The sequence below is a fragment of the Cucumis sativus genome, chromosome 3, assembly GCF_000004075.3.
Source record: "Cucumis sativus cultivar 9930 chromosome 3, Cucumber_9930_V3, whole genome shotgun sequence".
Lineage (NCBI taxonomy): Eukaryota > Viridiplantae > Streptophyta > Magnoliopsida > Cucurbitales > Cucurbitaceae > Cucumis > Cucumis sativus.
In genome coordinates this window covers 6,963,812-6,986,579 of record NC_026657.2, presented here as the reverse complement: position 1 = coordinate 6,986,579, position 22,768 = coordinate 6,963,812, and the positions used below count along the sequence as shown (strand labels likewise).

The window sequence follows — 22,768 nt, the reverse complement described above, 5'->3', positions numbered from 1 at the left end:
GTTGACTGAAAATCTGTCAAATATATAATAATAAGTAACTAAATAAATTTATCTTTATTTAGGTAAGATAAAAAATGACAGATGTTTGAAAATTTTTCTCCCTTCAAAAGAAATTAATTAATATATTAAACATAAATTAAAATTTTGTATCTCTAAAGTCGACCTTATCGTGTAACAGTCACTACTTAAAATATGGTTAAACCAAAAGATATCCATGCAAAGAACGACCACAAATGCAATGTGTGTAGCAAAGTAATCGTTGTGTGCTTCGGTTGTAAGTAGGGATGGATTCGAAAATTTTGTAAACTGAACTAGCTATTGGATCAATGTCATTCTAATATATATACATATATTATAAAAAAAAACATAAAGTTACAAGAGCAACCTAACTTAATCTAGTAGTGGTTTCAAAATTATCTCTTTAATTTCAACAAAAATCTTTATCTTTAATATATGGATTGAGTTAAGAATTTTCACCACACATTCATAACAAACACAAACAAATCCTCAATAAAGATAAAATCTTTGGTTCTTTTAAACAAGGAACTATAGAGTCAAATAAAGATTGGTTCATTAGTGATAGTTTAAAAGCTCTTTTTATCCGGCAAAATTCTCTTAAAAAAGCCTCTAGCATGACTAAAGAAGAGCCCTTTCATATCAAAGTATCGTAACTTTATCAAAACGTGTTGTAACCTCTATCTTCATTTTTGTCACTTCCATTATAATACCACCCCTTTAAAATAAAGCAGTGAGGAAAAAAAAAGAAAGAAGAAAAACCATAGCAACTGCTTTTAAGTAAGAACTTCCCACTTCACAGAAAAAAGAGGAAATTCAAGGAGAAATGCATGCATAAGCAGACCAAACTTTGCAAAGTTTCTCTCATAGAAAATGACATTATTGATCAAACACTGTTTTGTAGTTAGCCAAAACTGGGTTATTTGGGGCTTGACATTAAAAATATTTACAATTTTTGTCTTTGTTAGACATTGTTTTATTCAACTGACAGCAACAGAGAAACCTGAGTAAGATTAGTCTAACACAGTTTCTTTTTGCTAACAAATTGAGATGCATGTAAAACATTAGTTCAAAGGTCCACAATGCTTGTAGCAAGATAAGGAAACGTAGAATAGAAAAAGCACTTTGTTATAAAGTTTTAATAAAGATTACATTGGCTTTTTCATTACCATCTGATTGACGAAAAGTTCCTTTTTTCTTTTCATAAATTTACTTGACACTTCTTCTTGCCTTTCATGCAAGTGATCGTATTTTATATGAGAAGAAATGTTAAATTTTCCTATTAGCTTCACAGAACTGTTGGTTGTGTTTTGAATCTTGTATTTCACTGACAAACATTTTGCTTCTGAAGCTAAGCAGTACACTGTACATATACTACCGTCAGAGGCACAGTTTAGCCCCACAATGCCAAATTCTGCAAGGTTTGAATATTCTTACTCTTTCTCTCTCTCTCAAATATTCTGAAAACCAACTCATTCTCTTTCTACAGCACTATATGGCTTCTGTTTTCATACAGTCTGTTCTTGTTGTCCCTGAAATGCTTCTATTAATTGACTATCTCCAAACAACTTGCTTGAACATGATTCTATGGAACTGACGTGTTCTTAGTTCTAAAATGGATATATGGTAATAAATGCATGGTTTTGGTAATTCAACTTCTAATTTTCATGACAGATATGGAGGTTACCAATATAGAAGCAGATTGTCTCCAGGCTCAATATTGGAAAGCATAGAGAGAAGATTTTCAAGTGTTTCTGATTGGTTTAGAGGAATAAGTATAATCTCTGGCTTCAAGCATTCAGATGATCAGTCAGTAAAGAAACGAAAATTTTGGAAGAAAATTCTTGATCCAAATAAGCCATTTCTTCAGCAATGGAACAAGATATTTGTGCTCTCCTCTGTCATAGCAGTAGCCGTGGATCCTCTCTTCTTTTACGTCTCAAGGATCGATAAAGAACTTTATTGCCTAACCTTGGACCGACAACTGATCATCATTGCTTGTGTTCTTCGCACATTCTTCGACTTATTTTATATACTTCACATAATCTTTGAATTTCGAACCAGTTTTCTTCCTCCTTCTTTACCGGTTTTTGGAAGTGGTGAGTTAATCAAAGATCCAGCAAAAATAGCAAAGAAATATCTCTCCTCAAACTTCTTGATCGATATCTTATCCATTCTCCCACTGCCTCAGGTATCAATTCTATACACTTTCGGTTATATTAGCTCTCAGTTCAATTAAAATGAAAATTGATTTACACTTTGTGGTGAGGGAGATTTTGGACTTATTTGCAAAAAGTTAAATATATGGAAAGAAAAATCCTCTCTTTCTTGACATTGTACAAAAGATTGTGTGCTTGTATTTTTTGATATCCGGATGAAGAATGAATTATTTTCAAGTCGCTGGATATATTCTTGTGAATCCTTTCTGTTTGAGCAGTATTGATTGCCTCATGGAATTGAACTTACTGCTTAAGATAACTTGGTCCTTTTTATGTCGTTCAGCTTTTGGTATTAGCAATCTTACCTGCAGCGAAAAGCTATACTCTCGCGAAGTCAAGGAACTTCCTGAACACTGCAAATATTTTGCAATATATTCCAAGAATTTTTCGAATCTATCCACTCTATAGAGAAGTAACCAGAACTTCTGGCATACTGACGGAAACAGCTTGGAGTGGAGCTGCTTTCAATCTTCTCATCTATATACAAGCTGGTCATGTATGTGTTCATTTAACTTAAATCAAAAGTTATATTTTGGTTTAAGAGGAATTCTCTTATGAGCAATGAATGTAACGAATTAGGTAGTTGGTGCCGCTTGGTATTCGTTATCAATCAAACGACAGATCAGATGTTGGTTCAACGAATGCAAGAACGATAAGATCTGCATCCACAATTTTCTGTACTGTGAAGATCCAAAAGGACAACCAAACTCAACTTTAAATGAGTATTGCTCTCCTAGAAAGTTGGAAGATGGAAAACACTTCGAGTTTGGGATGTTTGATCAAGCCATTAAGTTTCAATTAACGACGACAGAGAATTTTTGCCGGAAATTATTCTATTCCTTCTGGTGGGCTTTGCAAAATGTCAGGTTGGTATAAGTTTACTATGTTCCTTCACGACTAAGGACTGTGATATGATATATATGAATCTAATTGTTATAAGTTCCAAGTTTTCCCATTGTTTATTTGTATCATCCCTGAAGCATATCCTTTTACACACATTTTAAGTTAATTCTTTAGAGTACACCATACTTGGTGAAGAACTTTCTTGTCTTTCTACAGCTCTAGTGGACAAAACCTTAAAGTAAGCAAGTACATGGAGGAGGTTTTTTTTTCTGTCTTCATCGCCATCCTTGGTTTGGTTTTATTTGCGTTACTCATTAGTAACATTCAGGTAACATATGATGCTCAATTCACTCTCTTTACAGTTGCTTCAAGCTCAAGACAATAAACATATGCTCCAAATATTATGGTTGCATTGCTCTACCATATTGCATACTTCATTCTCTATTAATTGCTCCGACTTTCAACTATGAGTTGTTTCCCTTGACAGAAATACCTGCAGTCGGCAACTGTTAAAATAGAGCAGATGAGAATTAACCGAAGAGATGCCGAGCATTGGATGGCACATCGTATGCTCCCAGAGGAGTTGAGGCGACGTATTCGGCGATATGATCAGTACAAATGGCAGCTAAATAGGGGAGTTAAGGAAGAGGAACTCATCAGTAACCTTCCTAAAGACCTTATGAGAGACATCAAACAACACCTTTGCTTGGCCCATCTTAAGAAAGTGAGTTCTTTTTCTTCAACTTTGCACATTCTACCTGTGAAATTTTGTTAACTTGGAATGCTTTAGGTGCCACTTTTTAGCAGCATGGACAAACAACTGTTAGACTCGATGTGTGAATATCTCAAGCCTGTGTTATTTACAAAGAAGAGCTTCATTCTGCAAGAGGGTGACACAATTGATATGATGCTATTTATCATGAAAGGAGAGCTGGCTACCCTTACTAATTGTGGTTGGAAAGATAACCTGTACTTGGGTACTCTTAAAGCTGGTGACTTTTGTGGTGAAGAGCTAGTTCAGTGGGCAATGGATCCCAGCTCCACTTGTCTTCCCATTTCAAATAGAACAATTAAAACTCTTACTGAGGTTGAAGCCTTTGCTCTAAAGTCTAATGAGCTGGAATCTGTAACTAGTCAGTTCCGCTACCAGCGTCTCAATAGCAAGCAGTTCCAACTCTCAGTGAGGCATGCTCTTCTAACTGAACTTACACATAAATCGTTCTACCATTGATCTCATAAAAGTTCTTTCTCATTCAACTTATTGATCTACAATCGATGTTCTCTAGGTTCTATTCTCATCAATGGAGAGTTTGGGCAGCCTACAAAATACAAGAAGCTTGGGAGGATTACCGTGAAAGAAAGCGGAGGGGAGGTGGAGATGGCAGGTTTCAAGATGCATTAGCTAAAATATTTGGCTCCTCCGCGAGCTTTAGGGCCACTCTGTATGCATCCATATTCATATCCTATCTACTGCAAGCTGTGCAGCGAGATCAACCCCAGCAAACTCCCCAAATCACACGAGTGACAAATCTATCGGCGCCTCCGAAGCCAAATGATCATCATAACAAGCCAAACTTCCCCAGCTTGGATCTTTAAACTGTGTTGTTTCAAGCTTTTTAACATTCTATGTTCTGAGTTTTTAGTGCTTGGTTTCTCCGTGTGATAAGTAAATAATGTATGATAATCAACGTAATGCTCTTGCTCTTGCTATTGGTTTCACTTTCATTTTCTCTAGCCTACTCCTACCTACTTTCCTCTTGCTAATTTCCTTGCTTTAATGTTGGCATGCCATTAAATAGGAACTTCATGAAGCATCATCATCATCAAATTCCATTTCATGTAAAGTTTTTCAATTTTCTGTTTGATTCTTTTATACGATGCATTTGATTGGTTTGACCTTTATATTTTGAGTATGGACCAAGGGATTCAATATCATAGAAAATGAAAAGTATATTAAGAAAAGAGGATTGGTGAATATAATGTAGCTAGAAGTTATATGACGATAGATATAAGAACATGTAACGTTGGGATTATTAGGACTATAAATGACGTTGTCAATCTTGTTTTGAAACATGAAGAAACTTAGGAAGATACATCATATGGGATTTGCTTAGTTTATGTTGATTGGGGTCAAGTCAATGGTGAGGGTTATCCCTAAGCTCGTATTAAAAAAAACACCCAAAATGAAAGGCCTCAACCTTACATGACAACAAGCACAAACAGCAAAATTCTTATCACACAAACATCAGTGTTTTAGATGAAAGATGTGATGGCAACTGCTTTGAAGTATGAACTTTCTTATTTAGAGGAAAAGGAGAATCGAATTTGTTTGGGGAAGAGGTGAGATCGAATATGATTGTAGATATATAATTTATTTTGTTAAATTGAAAATTCAATCCAAATTCTTGTTTCTCGTTCCAGCATAGAATTTTAACCTTAGAACTCCATCACTAACCTTCAATCTCCTCCATCAATCCCACTAAGGCATAAACATCTCATGGGTTTTGCTTGGTAAAATGTTCCAACTAAACCAAATACATCAATTCAATAAAACATCACTAAGACTGAAGCAATCCTGTAATACTGTTTCAGAGGCTATCGAAGAGTTTATTTGGAAATTAGTTGACTTGTGAAGGTCAAGATTAACATCCACTTGTGATCATAATAGAGAGAATCAGTGCACTGTTTTAACAAACCTTTCTTAAACTAAATACCCACAAGGCCCCTTACTGTTGAATAATTCACCACATAGCAAATAAAATCTTGTTGAATACAAATGTAAATTCATAGGAGAAAAGAAGATAATAGAGCCATAAGGCCACTGCTCATGAATGCTATGGTTTCTGGGAGAAGGTGTAAGTAAAGACAGGAACAAATAATTGAGAAGAGTGGGCCATTTCCATTTCCTTTCTTGTGCACTAAAAAATGTTCTGATAGGATGGAGTTTATTTAAACACTCTAAAGTATACATCTTTTTAAATGGGTTTTCCCAGCACCAAAGTTAAAGCTTTTTATTTTTATTTTCTCTAATGCCTAAGCTGTCATTTTGAGTTAACATTCACCTTATCAAATAAAGCCTGTAACAACCCATTATCACTATCATATTTTCTTTATTATTTTTGTGTATATGAAAAAGAGAGAACCTTTATCATTCTCTATCCACCTTTCTTTTTGGTGGGTTATAATATAAGTGGCACATCTTTATCTTTTTTCTTTAAAGTCTAAATTAGACTAACCTTTAAATATCAAACTTTTTAGAAATCATATATGGATCGATTGTCTGTTAAAAACATTAGTTTCAGTGATTTAATTTCTAAGCTTTTCAATTTTATAGTCACAAGTGTACTTTCAAAGTTTGTTCCAATTAATTTTTTGTTTTGTAAACTGTATTCAAAATGTACTAAGATTTCTTATATAGGTAGATGGACAAATTGATGTAGGATCAAATCTGTTTATAAACTACCAAGTTGTTACCCAATCCAAATTGATTATTGGATTGAGCTAAGAATTTCTAGACACATTCATAACAAACACATAACAGCCCCCAATCAAGACAAAATCTTTGGTTCTTTTGAAGAAAGAATTATACTCAAATAACAACTGGACTATTTGTGAAGCTCTTCTTTTCTGGCAAAAATTATTAAAGAAGACCCCTTAGCTTGCTTTTCATCCCAAAATCAAAAGAATTGTAACAATTTCTATATGACTTTACCAAATCAGGTTGTAACCTCTGTCCCCATTGTTATCACCTTTGATTATAATTCCACTCCTTTAAAATAAAGTATTGAGAAAAAAAAGCATGCTTTAAAGTAAGAACTTTCCACTTCACAGAAAGGGGGGGGGGGGGGGGGGGGGGGAGGGGGAATTCAAGGAGCAATGTGTAATGAGATTATTGATCAAAGATTCTTTTGTAGATAGCCAAAATTGGGTTATTCGGGGCTTTACTTTAGCAATATTTACAGTTTTTGTTTTTTGTGAGACATTGTTATTTCACAGACAGCAGCAGAGAAACCATACTAACTACTAAGGTTATTTCACAGACAGTTTCTTTTTGCTTAAAAATTGACATGCATGTAACACATTGGTTGAAAGGTCCACAATCCCTGTTGCAAGACAAGGAAAAGTAGAATAGAAAAAGCACTTTGTTATAAAGTTTTAATCAAGACAAACATTTTCTTGTAGCTTACTTTGGCTTTTTCTTTACCAGATGATTGAAGGAATTTGGAGTCATTCCTTTCAGCCCTGCTAGTTCTCATTCAACAACCTATCCAAAGAAAGGTATTCATTTTTACTTCTTCTTGCCTTTCATGTAAGTGACCATATATTTTGCATGAAAAGGAAGGTCAACTTCTAGTAGAGCTTCATGGAACTGTAGCTTGTGTTGTGAATCTTGTAACAAACATTTTGCTTGTGAAGCTATGCAGTACAGATAGTGCTACCAGAGGTACATTTTAGCCCCACCTTTTGGATAGTTATGTCCAAGTGTATGGGTTCTCAGATGCCAAAATCTGTGAGGTTTGAACATTCTTAACTCTCTCTCTCATGCTGTCAAATTTTCTGAAAAACAACTTATGCTCTTTCTATTTCCACATAGTTTGTTATATTTGTCCCAAGTTCCACTGGATGATTATTTCTGTAAATAACTTGCTTGAACCTGATCCTATCAAAACTGGAATGTACTTAATTCTACACTTAAATGATAATATATCGGCTTGGACATCAAACTGCTGGTTTTCATGACAGATTTGGAGGTTACCCATACAAAAGCAGACTGTCTCCAGGGTCAATATTGGAAAGCATAGAGACAAGATTTTCAAGTATTTCTGATTGGTTTAGAAGAATAATTACAATCTTAGGCTTCAAGCATTCAGGTGATCAGTCAGCAAAGAAACCAAAATTTTGGAAGAAAATTCTTGATCCACATAAGCAATTTCTTCAGCAATGGAACAAGATATTTGTGCTCTCCTCTGTCATAGCAGTAGCTGTGGATCCTCTCTTCTTTTACGTCCCAGTGCTCGATGGAAAAGATCAATGCCTAACCATGGACCGACAACTTATGATCATTGCTTGTGTTCTTCGTTCATTCATCGACTTATTTTATCTACTCCACATGATCTTTGAATTTCGAACCGGTTATCTCCCCCCATCTTTACCGGTTTTTGGAACTGGTGAATTAATCAAAGATCCAGCAAAAATAGCAAAGAAATATCTTTTCTCAAACTTCTTGATCGATTTCTTATCCATTATCCCATTACCTCAGGTAAAAAAATTGTACGGTTTCGGTTACACTAGCTCTCAACTCAAGTTCAAGTGATAGAGTTGTGGTAAATTTGATTCTTTAGCAACATTTTAACACTCCCATTATTACATGTGGGCTTGAAAATATGCAAAAGTTACAACAATTAGTTATCAATATTAAATGGAAAGGTAATGATGTTATAAAAGTTCAAACTTTGAATACAAGGTGTTATGCTTTGATACCATGTTAAATCGCCCCACAATTCAAAATTTTAAGTTTATAGGTTATGGTAAAAAAAAAAATTCTTTAACCATTTCTAAGATACTTGCAGCATCTAGTCTTTGCATCAAGAGCAAAACATTTGATAGTTCTTCTTATTTGGAATGTTACATATTCTGGATGATGAATTCTTTAAAGCCAAGTCCACAATCTTCTCTCTGTTAACATTGTACTAAAGATTGTGTGCTTGTTTTGTTCGTATCCTGTTTTAAGAATGGATTGTTTTTTAGTCGTTGGACTTTTAAGATTGGATTATCTTTTAGTCATTGGACAGATTCTTGTGAATCCTTTGTTTTGACTAAGCAGTATTCATTGCCTCACTGAAGTGAACTTACTATTTAAGATAACTTGGTCTCTTTATGTCATTCAGCTTTTGGTATTAGTAATCATACCTGCAGCGAAAGGCCCTATTCCCTTGAAAACGAAGGATGCCATGAAAATGGCAATTCTTTTGCAATATATTCCAAGACTTCTCCGAATATATCCACTATACAGAGAAGTAACCAGAACTTCTGGCATACTGACAGAAACAGCTTGGAGTGGAGCTGCCTTCAATCTCCTCATTTATATGCTAGCTAGTCATGTATGTGTTCATTTGACTTATATAAGAAGTTTTTACATTTTGGTTTAAAAAGAATTCTCTTATGAGCAGTGAATGAAATGAATTAGGTAGTTGGTGCCGTTTGGTATTTGTTATCAATAGAACGACAAGCCAAATGCTGGATCCAAGCATGCAAGGAAGATGACATTAACTGTACTGGAGAGTTTTTGTACTGTGGAACTCATAAAAGGAATGCGTACCCATCTATAAACAAGACTTGCTTTCCTAAAGAGTCTGAGGACGGAAAAGACGGCTTTGAGTTTGGGATATATGCTGAAGCCCTTAAGTTTAACTTAACCGATACTATGAGTTTTCGCCGTAAATTCTGCTATTCCTTTTGGTGGGCTCTACGAAATGTTGGGTCAGTAAAAGTTATCCATGTTTCTTCATGATTTTACTAAGGAATGTGATATGATATAAGTGAATATATTGTGATGAGTTCCAAGTTTTTCAAATGTCTTTCTCCATCATCCATGAAGCAAATCTTTTACACATTTTAAGTTAGTCCTTTGGAGTAAACCATACCCCTCTAAAGAACTTGCTTGTGTTTCTACAGCTCTAGTGGACAAAATCTTGAAGTAAGCCATTTCATGGGAGAGGTTTTTTTTGCTGTCTTCATTGCCATCCTTGGTTTGGTTTTATTCGCGTTTCTCATTAGCAATATTCAGGTAAGGCATGATGCTCAATTCATTTCTTTGCATGAAACTGATTCAAGTTCAAGAGGAAAGTTATTTACACTCCAAATGTTTATTTGGTTTCATTGCTCTACCATACTGTATCTTTCATTCTCTATTTAACTGGTCCAACTTTCAACTATGAATTTGTTCCACTTGACAGAAATATCTGCAGTCAGCAACTGTTAAAATAGAGCAGATGAGAATTAACCGAAGAGATGCTGAGCATTGGATGGCACACCGTATGCTCCCAGACGAGTTGAGGTATCGTATTCGACGATATGATCAGTACAAATGGCAGCTAAATAGAGGAGTTAAGGAAGAGGAACTCATCAGTAACTTTCCTAAAGACCTCAGAAGAGACATCAAACGCCACCTTTGCTTGGCCCATCTTAAGAAAGTGAGTTTCTTTTTTTCCCTTTTTCCTTCTACTTTGGCACATTCTTTCTATGAAATTTTCAACAATCGTTACCTCAGAAGTCGAAATACTTTAGGTGCCACTTTTTAGCAGCATGGATAAACAACTGTTGGACGCAATGTGCGAATATCTTAGGCCAGTGTTATTCACAGAGAAGAGCTTCATTATGCAAGAGGGTGACCCAATTGATATGATGCTATTTATCATGAAAGGAAAGATGGCTACCATTATTGGTTGTGATTGGAAAAACGACCTGTACTCGGACACTCTTAATGCTGGCGATTTCTGTGGTGAAGAGCTAGTTCATTGGGCAATGGATCCCACCACTAACCCTTCTTCTCTTCCCATTTCAAAAAGAACAGTTGAAACTCTAACTGAGGTTGAAGCCTTTGCTCTAAAGGCTAATGAGCTGAAATTTGTAACCAGTCAGTTCCACTCCCAGCAACTCAATAGCAAGTACTTCCAATTCTCAGTGAGGCATGTTCTTTTTACTCAACTTACACATAAATTGTTCTACCATTGATCCCATAAAGTCTTTTCATTCAACTGCTTCTAAAAATCCTCGTTCTCTAGGTTCTACTCTCATCAATGGAAAGTTTGGGCAGCCTACAAAATACAAGAAGCTTGGCACGATTACCGCGAAAGAAAGCGGAGGGGGGGTGGAGAAGGTAGATTTCAAGATGCATTGGCTGAAATAGTTGGCCCCTGGACGAGCTTTAACGCCACCCTATATGCATCCATATTCATATCCCATCTACTGCAGGTGGTGCAGAGAAATCCCCAGCACACTCCCCAATTCACACGAGTGATGACTCTACCGCCACCCCCGAAGCCAGAAGATGAGCAAAACAACCCAAACTTCACCATCTTGGATCATTAAAATAAACTGTTTCAAGCTCTTTAATCTTCTATAAACTGAGTTTTAGGTGCATGGCTTCTCTGTGTGATATGTGAATCATGTATGATAATCAACAAAATGCTTTTCCTCTCGCTTGGTTTCATGTTTCATTTTCTTTTCCTTACTCTACTAAGTTCATTCACTAAATCGGAACTTAATGAAGCATCATCAACAAATTCCATTTCAAGTAAAGTTTTCCAGTTTTCTGTTTGATACTCTTATATGATTCATTTGATTGATGACCGTCTGATATTATATACATTTTAAAGATTGCTTTTTTCAAACTTCTAATAATCCCCAGAGAGACATGGACTAATAAGGCATTCAAACCCATAGAGAATGAAAAGCATATTAAAAATAATCAAACAGTGAAATGGTGAATATAATAATGTACGTAGAATTTTTATTTATAACAGATCATATAAGAGTATTATTAGCATGTAATGTTAGGATTATTAAGACTACTACATGACATTGTCAATCTTATTTTGAAACATTAAGAAACCCAGAAACATCATATGGGATATGCTTAGTTTATGTTGATTGGACTCAATGATGATGGATACCCCCAGCCTCATATATCAAAGCACTTCCAAATTGATAGCCTGTAACCCTGCAATGCTAGCAAATGTCTTACAAAACAAACACCCCAATATTTTCTTAAAGAAAATTCAATCCAAAAATAGAACATGTCATATGGATTTCTTTTAATTCCCCCTCCCTTTTTAGACTCATATTTTGTAAATATAAATATAACCCATTAGTTCATCAAGCATGATCCTTGGAGAACAAACCAAACTATATTACAACTTTCAGTAACTAAGATAGGATATCCATAATTTGTTTTTTCCACCTTTTTTTCAATTCTTGTTTAGAAATTTTCAAACCAAAAATGTTAATGAGCTAAGTTTATCTTTTTTTTCTTAAGAGAAAAAACATGAAACAAAACATATTAAAACAAGTTATGTTAAAATACAATCGTGTGCTCGATTTAGTATCTTATAAGCCTTAAATATTTTATTTTGAATCTAATAAGTTATTGAACATTTTACATATGATTTTTTATAGCTTATTAGATCGAAATTCATGATAGTAGGAAACGAACCAAAATTCGTTTTTTTACCGTATATTCTTTGTTATATAATTTTTTTTAAGTACACAAATTGATTGGCACAAATATAAATGTTGAATGACTAAATTTAGTACTGCTTGATCTTTAAACTTTTAAAATTTACAAAACAGTCCACTATTGAAATTTTGTAGTTCTAATACATGAAATTAATAGATTAATTGATTTTGAAAACAATTTTTTTTTGAAAACCTTAGAAATTAAAAGTTGGATGACTTTGAATAATTTAACGACCAAATTAATGCAAACCGAAAAGAAAAAGTATATCAGTGACTAATTTTGTGAAGGAAACAAAAATTACTTTGAGCAGTCAGTGGAATTTTTTATGGGAGGAATTTGGACGGAAACTCCACATTGTTTTGGAATCAAAGGGATGCGACTCGGATCATAAGTTCCGATCACTGACAAACTCTTCTTGACGCATTCGCACAGTGCAACTTTATCTTTCTTCGTTTTAGTATCTCGCGCCAACTGTTTAACGCCACTGCAGCACGACGCCGATGGTTTGCCGTTGCCTTTGATGAACCCCAAACATGGTGCTAGCGCCTGTGCCACCGGTACACAACTTTCCAGATCCTCATTCTGAGACAGAACCACCATCAGCGAGCATGTAAACACGGCCACGAAGGCTAGGGACCGAATATTGAAGATTCCCGACATTTTTTACTTGGAAAAGTTTACAAACACTTGGTGGGTGTTTATGTTTTGAGCTGGGGTTTACGACTTGAGTGCCTTTTATATACACTTTGTTGTCCCATTTCCTGAAAATCTGCTGCCATGCATCTTTGGTGATTTCTTTATGGTTATTTTGCCACACAAAGTGGTGGGGTTTTCTCTATTTGTAATGGTTGAGTGAAGTAAATGAAGTGAGAACCTGAGGTTGTTAGTTGTCAAATTACTTGAATCTCTGCACAATGTACATTGTATTTGCATTGTTGTATTGTTTGTACGTGCATGAGAAGAATTGGGAAGATCATGAGATTGGAGTTAAATGAGAAGGGGAGGGATTGGGAGAGTTTCGACAAAGAGGGCAGCTGCTGTTGACTCGAAGCCATTGATCAATACAATCAACATGGAAGCAATGCTTGCACTCAGGAATGCATCTGACTGTGTCTTTGGTTAAGTATTCTCCAAGGCATATGGAGCAGGTGGTTCCATTGGGGCCAGGGAGCCGCCGGCTTTCTCCAAGGATTACCTTTTGATATGATTCAATGGTGGATTCGTTCAGACCACTCAAACGGGTCGGTGCCTCTAAATCAGACCCTGCTGGATTGACTTGCTGCCTATGCTGAACTTGGTTTCCTCTGCCGTCTGTAAGGCTATAGCTCCACTTTGCCAAGCAGATAAAACAGCCAAGTCCAAAGACACAGATCAAAGTCGGAAGAAGAATCACCACACAGATAATCCGCAGCACTCTGAGACCATTGTTTTCCTCTGAAATTTAAGGTTACTATCATTTAATTGGGTATCATGAACTTTGATATTCTTGCAAAATATATCATGAATGGCATTTTTCCTGTGAGTGTGGGTGCGAGGGCGCGGGGTGGGGTTCCCAAGCAATGTCAAAGCATATTTGATCCCGTTTGAAGATTATTAAGAGACGTGCAACAGTGAAGAAATGTCAAGTGTCTTTGTCATTCCTTCACCATCTAAAAAGTCAACTTTTTTTAAAAAAAAGAAAAATTATTCTTCAGGTATTACTTTAATCCCAATTTCCCAGAAATATAAACATTATTTATGTCTTGGTCAACCAACAGCCAGTCGAAGATTCATACAGCAGCCTGCAGTTTAGGGTAATAGGTAATACCGCCAGTGTTATTTGGACATTGATTTGTTATTATGATTTTAAGAAAATAATGGGGTTTTTTTTTTTCCTTTTCTTTTTTCAATATTTTATTACGTATTTGCTTTGAGATTTTTCTCAACCAATTAGGATACAAGAGATGTTTAAGAAATCATTCCACCGATTGTAAAAGATGAATTTTTGAGCTTTTAGGTATGGTATAGTTTAAACATAAACTTAGGAAATAGTTAAGGGCAGAGCCTTTACCTGATGTGTATTTGTCGAAACAGGAAATTCCCTGACCGCTATTGCTTTTGTACCCACAAAGCCTGCCTTCTGTTTCGCAGATACCGCAAGCAGGGCTGTCCCAAGTTAGCACGAGATCACCATTGAGGTCGGTTGAAAATTGATTGGTCTCATCTGGGTTTGAAACTGGGACAGGTAAAGTTTTCATGATCGTGCAAGAGGTTGACATTGACTTGACAAAACTCGTTGAGGAAGTAGCCAGAATCGAGGTTGTTGAATTGCTAAGACAATCAATGATGGGAAAATGCGACATTGTGAACCGAGGTGGGCAGCTTAGAAAGGTAATATTCTGACTAAAAAGTGGCATAAATGGGGAGTTTGAGAAATTGATTTTGTTGAAGCCTTGAAGAAGTCTTCCAGGTAGGCAATCATCTGAATCATAGAGCTGTATTTGTTGAGTGGCATAATCGATACCCCTGACCAAAAAATACTCAGAAGCTGATAGATTTACAGTCGTCACACCCGCTTTGTTGCAGGCTAAGTTGAAACCAGGATAGCCACATCTTGCAGGTTGCTGGTCTGGAATTCGAAAGGGGAATCTGATGGCGAAGTCATCGTTGATACACTTGGAAACAGAGCAACTTTGAGCTGTGATTAAAGTGGGGAAGAAGAAGAGGAAGAAGAAGAGAAAGATGTGTGAGAAATCCATCAGCTTGGCTAAACAATTTTTCTTTTTGTAAGCTTTAAAACTTGAACCTTTTATTCATCATTGGGTTTGAATAAGTTATAATGTTATATATTACTATATGACTTAATCAAATTATTCAAAAGTCAGAAGTTTTGGTGATTGTATGTTGTAGATTGACCTTCTTTATTTGTGAACGCCACAAGTAACAGAAGCTAATAATTTTAATACTGATAGAGGGAAAGCTACACAGTTGAAGGTGACCATAGCATTATTAAAAAGATGATCAATTAATTAAGAATTTCAATTTGACATTAACTTCCAAAGTTTCTTTTTCTATATTTTGCGCTTATTTAATTCAAGAAAAACATATAGTAACTTCAATTTGTACCAAGCAACCTCATTTGTCAATAGTGTTCTTCAATTTCATTTTTCTTTATTTCTTTGTCTAGAATTGCAAGGAATTTAAATTATGAAATCTTAAAAGAACTTTGGCTGATGGCATATTTTCCATTTGTTTTCTCCAATTGAATTTCCTCCCTCACTCTAATTTATCCAAATGACTTTTTCTTTGTGCAATCTGCTATTACGCTGTATCAAATATTTACTAATTAGTCTGACCATTTGAAAACAATCGAAATTATTAAAACCAAATTTGGAATAATAAAAACATTTAAAATCATCATTTAGTGGCTAAAATTATGATTCAAAGTAAAAAGTAGCTATTGACTGCTATTTCCTTTTCATTAGAACAAATGTTCATAACATGCTATTCGTACTTTCATAGTTTAGTTTCTAAATAATACCTCTCCATTTTTACTTTGAGAATGAAAAATAGCTGTTGAGTGGAAATTCAAACTTGGTACGTTTTACTGAGTTGGCTGAACGTTAACATAAAAGTACAGTACAGATTAGACAAATGAAACCAAATGAATCAATGGCATGTATTTAGAACTTGATCCAATGTAACTAGTTTCAAGGTACAAAAGTCAAAGCTAGCACAAGAAAGCAAATAAAGGTAACAAAATATTTATGATTGGTATTCTCAACTTCTGAATTCTTTTACAGAACAAGAATGACAATTTACAGATTGGATAGCTGACTGCAGAATCTTTTTTAAAAAAGAAAAACAAGAAGGTTATACTAATATCAGGGGAATGCACAATGATGCTGATGCGGCTTTGGGCAAGTCTATGATGAAGCTTCTGTTTATTGTTTGTCTTTAGGAGCCAAGGAAGGCTCCAGTATAAGATCGCCTACTCCCTTTGGCGGCCCAATGCTGCAACGAGCTGTGTTGTGCATCTCAATTGCATCTTTAATTTTTTGAAACTGTGGGATGAAGAAAGGTTAGGTAGAGTTGAAATTTAGAAAATGTTTACTTATATTGATCATTATTGTGAGAATGCTTTAGAAAATTTATCACTGCATGTTCTAAGATCAACAACTTGATACAGTTATTCAAATATGAGGATAAGGAAGATTTTCTGTCCATATTAGAGATCCTCATCAATCTTTCTTATTGCATGTGCCCTCAACTCGAAAAGTTCTTCAGATTTCTAAATTAATTTTTCTCATTATAAGCTAATCGATGAAGTAGCATGAATTGAATCAAAAAGTTATTTATGTCTCAAAATACTTTCAACTCATTATAAGCTAACCATAAAAGAGAATGAATTGGCACATTGGAGGTGGGAAGGGGAACGAAGATGCTAACCTTTGCAAGTGAGCATGAGAAGGACTCCAACTGCCCGTCAGCTCCACGATAAAAGTGGAAATAAGGAAGGACCTTGACATTCAAGCTTTTGCACATTGGCTTATTTTCGTCAAAATTGACTTTTAGGAATAAAATCTCAGGGTGTTCATCAGCTGTTCTGCAGAGCTGACAGTTCCATTTCAACATATATAAAAAACATCAGAACAGAAAACAGAAAAGTAAAAGTTACGAATGGGTCAAGCTTAGATTTTGCTGCAAGATACATTTTCTTTATAAGAGACGGGAAATCTCCTATCCAATGAATATCAATCCTTTGATGAGAGCAGCATTCACAAGAAACAAACGTGTAAATAATAAGTGTTCTGGAGCTTTCTCATTATAACCTCAGTGACAGATAATGACAGAACTGCTGCTGCAGCAGCAAACCAATAAAGGAAAGAATAAAAAGAAAGCATGCCTCCTTAGTCAGAGTACTTAATTTTCCAAAATACTGTGTCTCTATCTTGGATATATTTGAAATTCATAGGATCATGCATGAGGTTCAAACAAGGGGATCAAAGGATCATCAATTGAGTCTATTTGGGACCAGCTACTTGGGATATAAAATATTTAATAGTTTAATTCTATCGCATATCCCCGTAGGGACAAGAGTTGTTGATTAACAAAATTTTGAAGGATTGAGCAATCGTCTGTGGTTTTAAGTTTCAACCTCACTAAAATAGATAGGTTCAAAACCCTAAGAACTGCAAAATGTTATCTCAAAGCTTTTCACCTTGATAACCAACAAATGCAGCAGTGTCTCGGAAGACACAAACTTATTTATCCCTATTTAAATAAGCTGGTACTACATTGAGACTCAGAAAATGCTGAAGCATGTCTTGATTATCGAAATGAAAAATGCAAATAGGTCAACTTTACAATCCAATGAATATAAAGCATTGATCAAAAAAGTTACCCGGGGAAATAATGCCCTGCAAGAAGCACACCAGGTTCCGTAAAATTCTACAATAACTAATCTATCACCAGCTTCACTTAATGCAGTTAAAAATTCCTGTGTCGAATGTATATCAATCATGTTTGGTGCATTTTTTTCCCACCATTTTGGCTGGTCTTTTTCAGCCACAGCAGCCTGTACCTGTTGCATCAGAGAACAATTAACAGGAGTCGCTGAGAAAACAATTGACTTATTTTTTTTTTTTTGATAAGAAGCAATTGACTTATTTAAACAATATTTTAAAACAAATAATTGTGTATAAAAGAATAAGAAGGCCACATAATACATCCTCCTACCCTCAGAAAGCCAATGTGAAACTACAAAAGTTGTCCCGTTGACATTTCAAAAAAACAAGAGAAAAGGAAGCAAAATCCAATTTAACTATGGTTCCCTAAACTTCAAATCTCAGAGCCATGTTTTGATTTCAAATCTTATCAGCCCCCAAGCCTTCTAACTCAATGGGAGAATCAACAATTCTCCAAATAACAAGGAATTTCTCCCCTCGTTAACTCATTCAACATCTTACCAATAGCCATCACCAGTTCTAAAGGAACTTCAAACCGAGATGAAGAAAATACATACCTCCTTTTGGTTTAACCAACCATAACATAGAAACATGGCTTCTTTTAGAGTTAACCAGTATCAGGCAACACTGAAACATAAAACAACTATGTAGAACGGTCTACAACTGTCAACTGCGAATTGAAAGCACATGGGAAAAAATTGTTGATAAAGCAATGTCGCCAAATTCTTTTAACTGATAAAAGTACAACCAGGAAAACATAAACGGTTCAATTAGTCCATACGCATAGATGGCTCCATTGCCATTGCAAATGCCAAATACTGTCAGCCGTAAAACTTCATTTCCCGGATAACGCATAAAAAGATTCCATCTTTGTCCATGGACCTCACTAGGGTTCCATGGAATCTGCCTGAATAGCATTTCGGCAAACGAAGCTTCAAATTGAAAATCAAATTCAAACAACCCCAACAAACAAATACGTTCTAGCACCATCCAGAAAACACGAGCGCAAATTGTCGGGGTAGGTATACTAATATAACTAAATTCATATATAAAAACTACTGTTAATTGCCATCGATCACATTTACTCGACATCCAACAAAAATCTCAAGAACTAAAAATCATAAAATAGAAGTCCAACCACAAGACAAGTTATGTACCTTGAAAGATACCAACCTCTTTCTGGGTCTGAAAGAAAGAGGCATTACATGGCTAGTGGAATAACATGGCATAGGACTCGACCTCTTTTCTGGATTTTGAATGGATGGAAGAGATGGGTGAAGGGAACTGTAGGAGGAGGCAAAGGAGGGTGGCAAAGAAGTGGAGGAGAAATAGAAAGAATGCGACGAGAACCTAAAAACATCGGCCATTTAGAGACAAAAGTGGCAAAATTCAAGTTGATAAGACAAAGGTTCTCCCCCCAAAATCCCAATAGGACGATGAACTAGCTAAACAGCATGGGGTAAAGGGAAGTCGAGAGAGAAAACGGGAAAGAGGTTGAAGAAGAAGAAGAAGAAGAAGAAGAAGAATAAGGGTTGTTTGTAATTGTGGCTATGTTTTGTTCTGCAACTAGAAAGAGTAAAAATAATCAGTATTGTAGTACCTCCGGAGAGTGTGCGCGTGAAGAAAGGAGAGGATTTTAAAGATTTACAGGATTCGAGATGGCCACTCCAACAATGGATAGTACGCCATTTTACCCAATTACGGTGCAATGATTTTTGTTCTTCCTTGTCAAGTTGACCTAACACCAACAACGGTGCGATGTACGATCAGCAAATTGGGAAAACTATCTCCACTTTAATGGACGCCTAAATTACTATTTCTACACAAATATCTCATTTTCCAATATCAATTTAAACCCTAATCTTTAGCAAATGTATCCAAACAACCTAAATTCAGGGTTTATTTGTTTTTCTCTATGCTTCTACTTTTCATTTTTCTTCTTTCTTCCTCTTTCACTTCAATTCATACTTTCTATTCATAAAACTTTAAAAGCTAATTTAATATAAATATTAGTTTCCATTTTAAATTGATACAAAATTTCCAATTATAAAGTTAAAAATAGTAAAACAAAAGTTAGTAAAAAAAAAACAATTGAATTTAATAAATCAAATATTACCAAAATTCAAAATTTGAAAAAACTATATGGATTGAAAAAAAGAAAAAATAACATTAAAATGAACACATAATATTTTTTCTATTAAAAAAATGTTAAAAAGATATAAATAATAATAAATAAATAAACATTGAAAATAAAGAGAAAACACCTAATTATTTTTTTAAAAAAAAAAAAAACAATCCCTTTTAGGTAATTTTGTTTAAAAACTATGGTAGTTTTCCAAATAAGCCAAAACGGGGTCAACTATGCAAATTAATCCTAAAAGTTGAGATATAAAATTGGTTTCTTTTAGGCGCGAGAGAGAATAAACAATTTGGGCAGGGCCCCATCACACGCTCTGTCCAATCTGTCATCCCCCGCCGGCGCTCCTCTGTTTCAACCCTTCCTTCTTTATACTTCATCTCCTCTCTTCTTTGGATTCCATCCCATTTTCACACTGATTATGGCCGATTCCAAATCCGACCGATCGCTATTCTCTCTTTCTCCCGGTACCCTCTCAAATTAAGCAACTCTGATTTTTTTTGTATTTTCGTTTGTTTATGCTTTGTGTTTTGATTCACACCATGATTCTGCATTGTGATTATGTTTTCTTAGGATTCTTCTTTTTCCTGTTTGATGTGATCAATTTCCATCTGTTTTTGTATACAAATAATATGGAATGGGTAGGATTGTGATTACAACTTGAGAACTAAAAGCATCCAGTTTTTTTTTTTTACACAGAAATGTTGCAGATTGATGGATCGCCCCTTGATACCAAGGAGACTCATGGAAGGCGAATTGACATTGATGAGAACACCCCGTTGGATGAAGTCAAGGCGCCAAACGTGTTTGAGAGAGTGAAAGAGGAGATTGAGGCGCTTGTCCAAACGATCCAAGCAAAGTAAGAAACACAAATTTATGAAAGAGTTTTTATGTACTTATTGTGGAACTTCAAACATCCAGTTGTTAGATATATCGATTTCTGATTCATGTTTTACTCAAAAGTGCAATTGAACTTGTAAGTTATAACTTTGTTAAGTTTGACCTTCAACTTGTAAGTTATATATTACTTCAGAAGTAAAATGTTTTTATTCTTTACAGATTTGTGTTTAAGGCGTTTATGACATTTTTTTTATGGGGTTTTGTTTCGTGGGTGTATTGTGAGTTTGTTTTAAGACTAAATTTCAATGTTCAGTCCAAGGTTTCGGCTTTCTTTTTTTACTTTATTTTGTGCTTGGATTTTGGAGTTTAAGTGGCTGAGTTTGTGTATTTGCCTTTCTCTCTAGATTTTGGGTGTTCTGATGTTGGATTTTATAAGGTTTACCAATCGGTTTTAGGCCAACAGTTTAGTTTGATTTTGAGATAGTCTACTTACTCAAATTCAGGATCCATTTCAATGAAATTATCCCCATGTACATGAAGAAAACCTTGTGTTGTTTTCTGATTGCAGGGATGACACTGTGGCAGCAGAGTCCAAAGAGGATAAAACAGAATCTCAATCAGGTGTTTTCCTTGTATCCCTTCATGTTAGAGTCTGTAACTCGCTCTGTAGTAAAACTTTTCTCCTCCCCTCTTTATGAATAAGCCTATGTTGTTCAAATTTTATCAAGTGGTAAAAGATGGGAGATCGATGCATAAAAGTTGTTCCTGGGGGGAGGCATAACTTGATATATCAATACAAATAATGTGTTTATATTCTTCTTGTGTGTATGGATCAGATGGTACAGTGATAGCAGCAAAGGTACTTGGAAGAGCAAAGGATGAGATTGAGAAGATGTTGCACATTAATAAAACGAAGGAAACTCATGGCCAGCGTGATGACATAGGAGAGGATACCCCTTTAAATGAAGTCAAAGCTCCAAATTTATTAGAGCGTGCAGTGGAAGAATACGAGGCTTTTATGCAAACCATTAATTCTAATAAAGAATCTGTCTCCGATAAAAGGTCTCTGTTTACTTGTTTTTAATTAGTTTAGGTTGAGTACTAATGAGATTGATTTACTTTTGTCTCTAACTTGTTTCTTTTCCTGCAATTCTTTTGAAGGGATGAAATTGTGGCATCAATGCAGAAAGAAGCAATGCTTCTCTCAGGTAACACAGCTTTCAAATTTGCATTCTCCAAAGATGCTGTTTATTTATGCTCTGCTGTAACCTATGGTCTCAATTCTCAATACTCTAATTTACTTTTCAACCTCCTGAATTTTGGTTTTGATTCGTTTCGTATTAAATGGCCACTGATGCACTCATATATGAATGTTCTAATTGTTGTTGTCTTGGTCATTGTATGATTTGAATTGCCAACAGCCTAATGTTTTGCCCTGGATTACTTATCACTTATATGTTTTATTCGAAAGAAAAAATAAGTTTCAGCCATTTTCTCTTCTAACGAGGTTCGGTTTACGGCAAATGGTACAGAAATTAGTTCAAATGAGAAAATTCCAATCAATGGAGTGATGGGGCCAAATATTCTTGAGAGAGCAAAAGATGAAATGGAGGCACTTGTTCATACCATCCATCCTAAGAAGGAAACTGATTCACTAGCCAAAGAAGGATTTCTTATGAAACTCGGAAAATGTTTGGAAATAATATGCTCTCCGTCGAAAAAGAAGGATGATTAAAGCCAAAGTTCTGCAGAAGTCGGTATATTGCCTCATTTCCACAAGAAGAATTTGACAATCAAGTATAGTTTCTAAGCCTTTTCATCTGTATTGTGTAATCCTTTTCATCTGTATTTTCTCATTTCCATATGCTTCTTTGAAATTCATCCACTTTTTCTTTCTGCGTTATTGTAATACAGGAACTTTGTACTTTTCCATTTTGGGAATTTGTAATTTGACAATCAAGTATATTTCACTACTGTAATTGTGTATCCATTAAGCTGAAATTTGCAATTTGTTACAAAAGAGTGCACA

The 22,768-nt window shown here is 35.2% G+C and overlaps 6 protein-coding genes across 7 annotated transcripts; 3 read left to right on the top strand and 3 right to left on the bottom strand.

Moving 5' to 3' along the window:
* Positions 1 to 1,229: 1,229 nt before the first annotated feature.
* LOC101206736 (cyclic nucleotide-gated ion channel 1) lies at positions 1,230 to 4,811 on the top strand. Its single transcript, XM_004134258.3, has 8 exons — positions 1,230 to 1,436; positions 1,690 to 2,206; positions 2,518 to 2,730; positions 2,814 to 3,100; positions 3,294 to 3,405; positions 3,565 to 3,801; positions 3,868 to 4,262; positions 4,364 to 4,811. Exons 1-8 carry the CDS (start codon positions 1,420 to 1,422, stop codon positions 4,671 to 4,673), a joined length of 2,088 nt encoding a protein of 695 aa, XP_004134306.2. The 5' UTR covers positions 1,230 to 1,419; the 3' UTR covers positions 4,674 to 4,811.
* A 2,462-nt stretch (positions 4,812 to 7,273) lies between these two features.
* Positions 7,274 to 11,401, top strand: LOC101206492 (cyclic nucleotide-gated ion channel 1). 2 transcript variants are annotated; one of them, XM_011652387.2, is made up of 9 exons: positions 7,274 to 7,355; positions 7,494 to 7,592; positions 7,821 to 8,337; positions 8,966 to 9,178; positions 9,265 to 9,557; positions 9,753 to 9,864; positions 10,034 to 10,270; positions 10,365 to 10,765; positions 10,862 to 11,401. In XM_011652387.2, exons 2-9 carry the CDS (start codon positions 7,552 to 7,554, stop codon positions 11,166 to 11,168), a joined length of 2,121 nt encoding a protein of 706 aa, XP_011650689.1. In that variant the 5' UTR covers positions 7,274 to 7,355; positions 7,494 to 7,551; the 3' UTR covers positions 11,169 to 11,401. The 2 variants fall into 2 exon arrangements, with proteins under 2 accessions (XP_011650689.1, XP_031737608.1); XM_031881748.1 differs by having other exon boundaries at positions 7,307 to 7,355; positions 7,502 to 7,592.
* A 162-nt stretch (positions 11,402 to 11,563) lies between these two features.
* Positions 11,564 to 15,198, bottom strand: LOC101206259 (putative RING-H2 finger protein ATL21A). The gene is made up of 3 exons (XM_031883053.1): positions 14,274 to 15,198; positions 12,617 to 13,756; positions 11,564 to 11,799 (listed from the first exon to the last, which is right to left on the bottom strand). The coding sequence occupies exons 1-2, from the start codon at positions 15,051 to 15,053 to the stop codon at positions 13,289 to 13,291; spliced, it is 1,248 nt and encodes a 415-aa protein (XP_031738913.1). The 5' UTR covers positions 15,054 to 15,198; the 3' UTR covers positions 11,564 to 11,799; positions 12,617 to 13,288.
* LOC116401656 (non-specific lipid-transfer protein Cw18-like) lies at positions 12,613 to 12,975 on the bottom strand. The gene has a single exon (XM_031883057.1). The coding sequence runs from the start codon at positions 12,973 to 12,975 to the stop codon at positions 12,613 to 12,615; it is 363 nt and encodes a 120-aa protein (XP_031738917.1).
* Positions 15,199 to 15,949: 751 nt separating the features above from the next.
* On the bottom strand, positions 15,950 to 19,500 carry LOC101210070 (thioredoxin-like 2, chloroplastic). Its single transcript, XM_004133766.3, has 4 exons — positions 18,920 to 19,500; positions 17,699 to 17,878; positions 16,744 to 16,908; positions 15,950 to 16,358 (listed from the first exon to the last, which is right to left on the bottom strand). The coding sequence occupies exons 1-4, from the start codon at positions 19,127 to 19,129 to the stop codon at positions 16,239 to 16,241; spliced, it is 675 nt and encodes a 224-aa protein (XP_004133814.1). The 5' UTR covers positions 19,130 to 19,500; the 3' UTR covers positions 15,950 to 16,238.
* Positions 19,501 to 20,155: 655 nt separating this feature from the next.
* Positions 20,156 to 22,740, top strand: LOC101209332. The gene is made up of 6 exons (XM_004133763.3): positions 20,156 to 20,366; positions 20,599 to 20,758; positions 21,308 to 21,360; positions 21,576 to 21,801; positions 21,901 to 21,947; positions 22,272 to 22,740. The coding sequence occupies exons 1-6, from the start codon at positions 20,321 to 20,323 to the stop codon at positions 22,472 to 22,474; spliced, it is 735 nt and encodes a 244-aa protein (XP_004133811.1). The 5' UTR covers positions 20,156 to 20,320; the 3' UTR covers positions 22,475 to 22,740.
* The last annotated feature ends 28 nt before the right edge of the window (positions 22,741 to 22,768 follow it).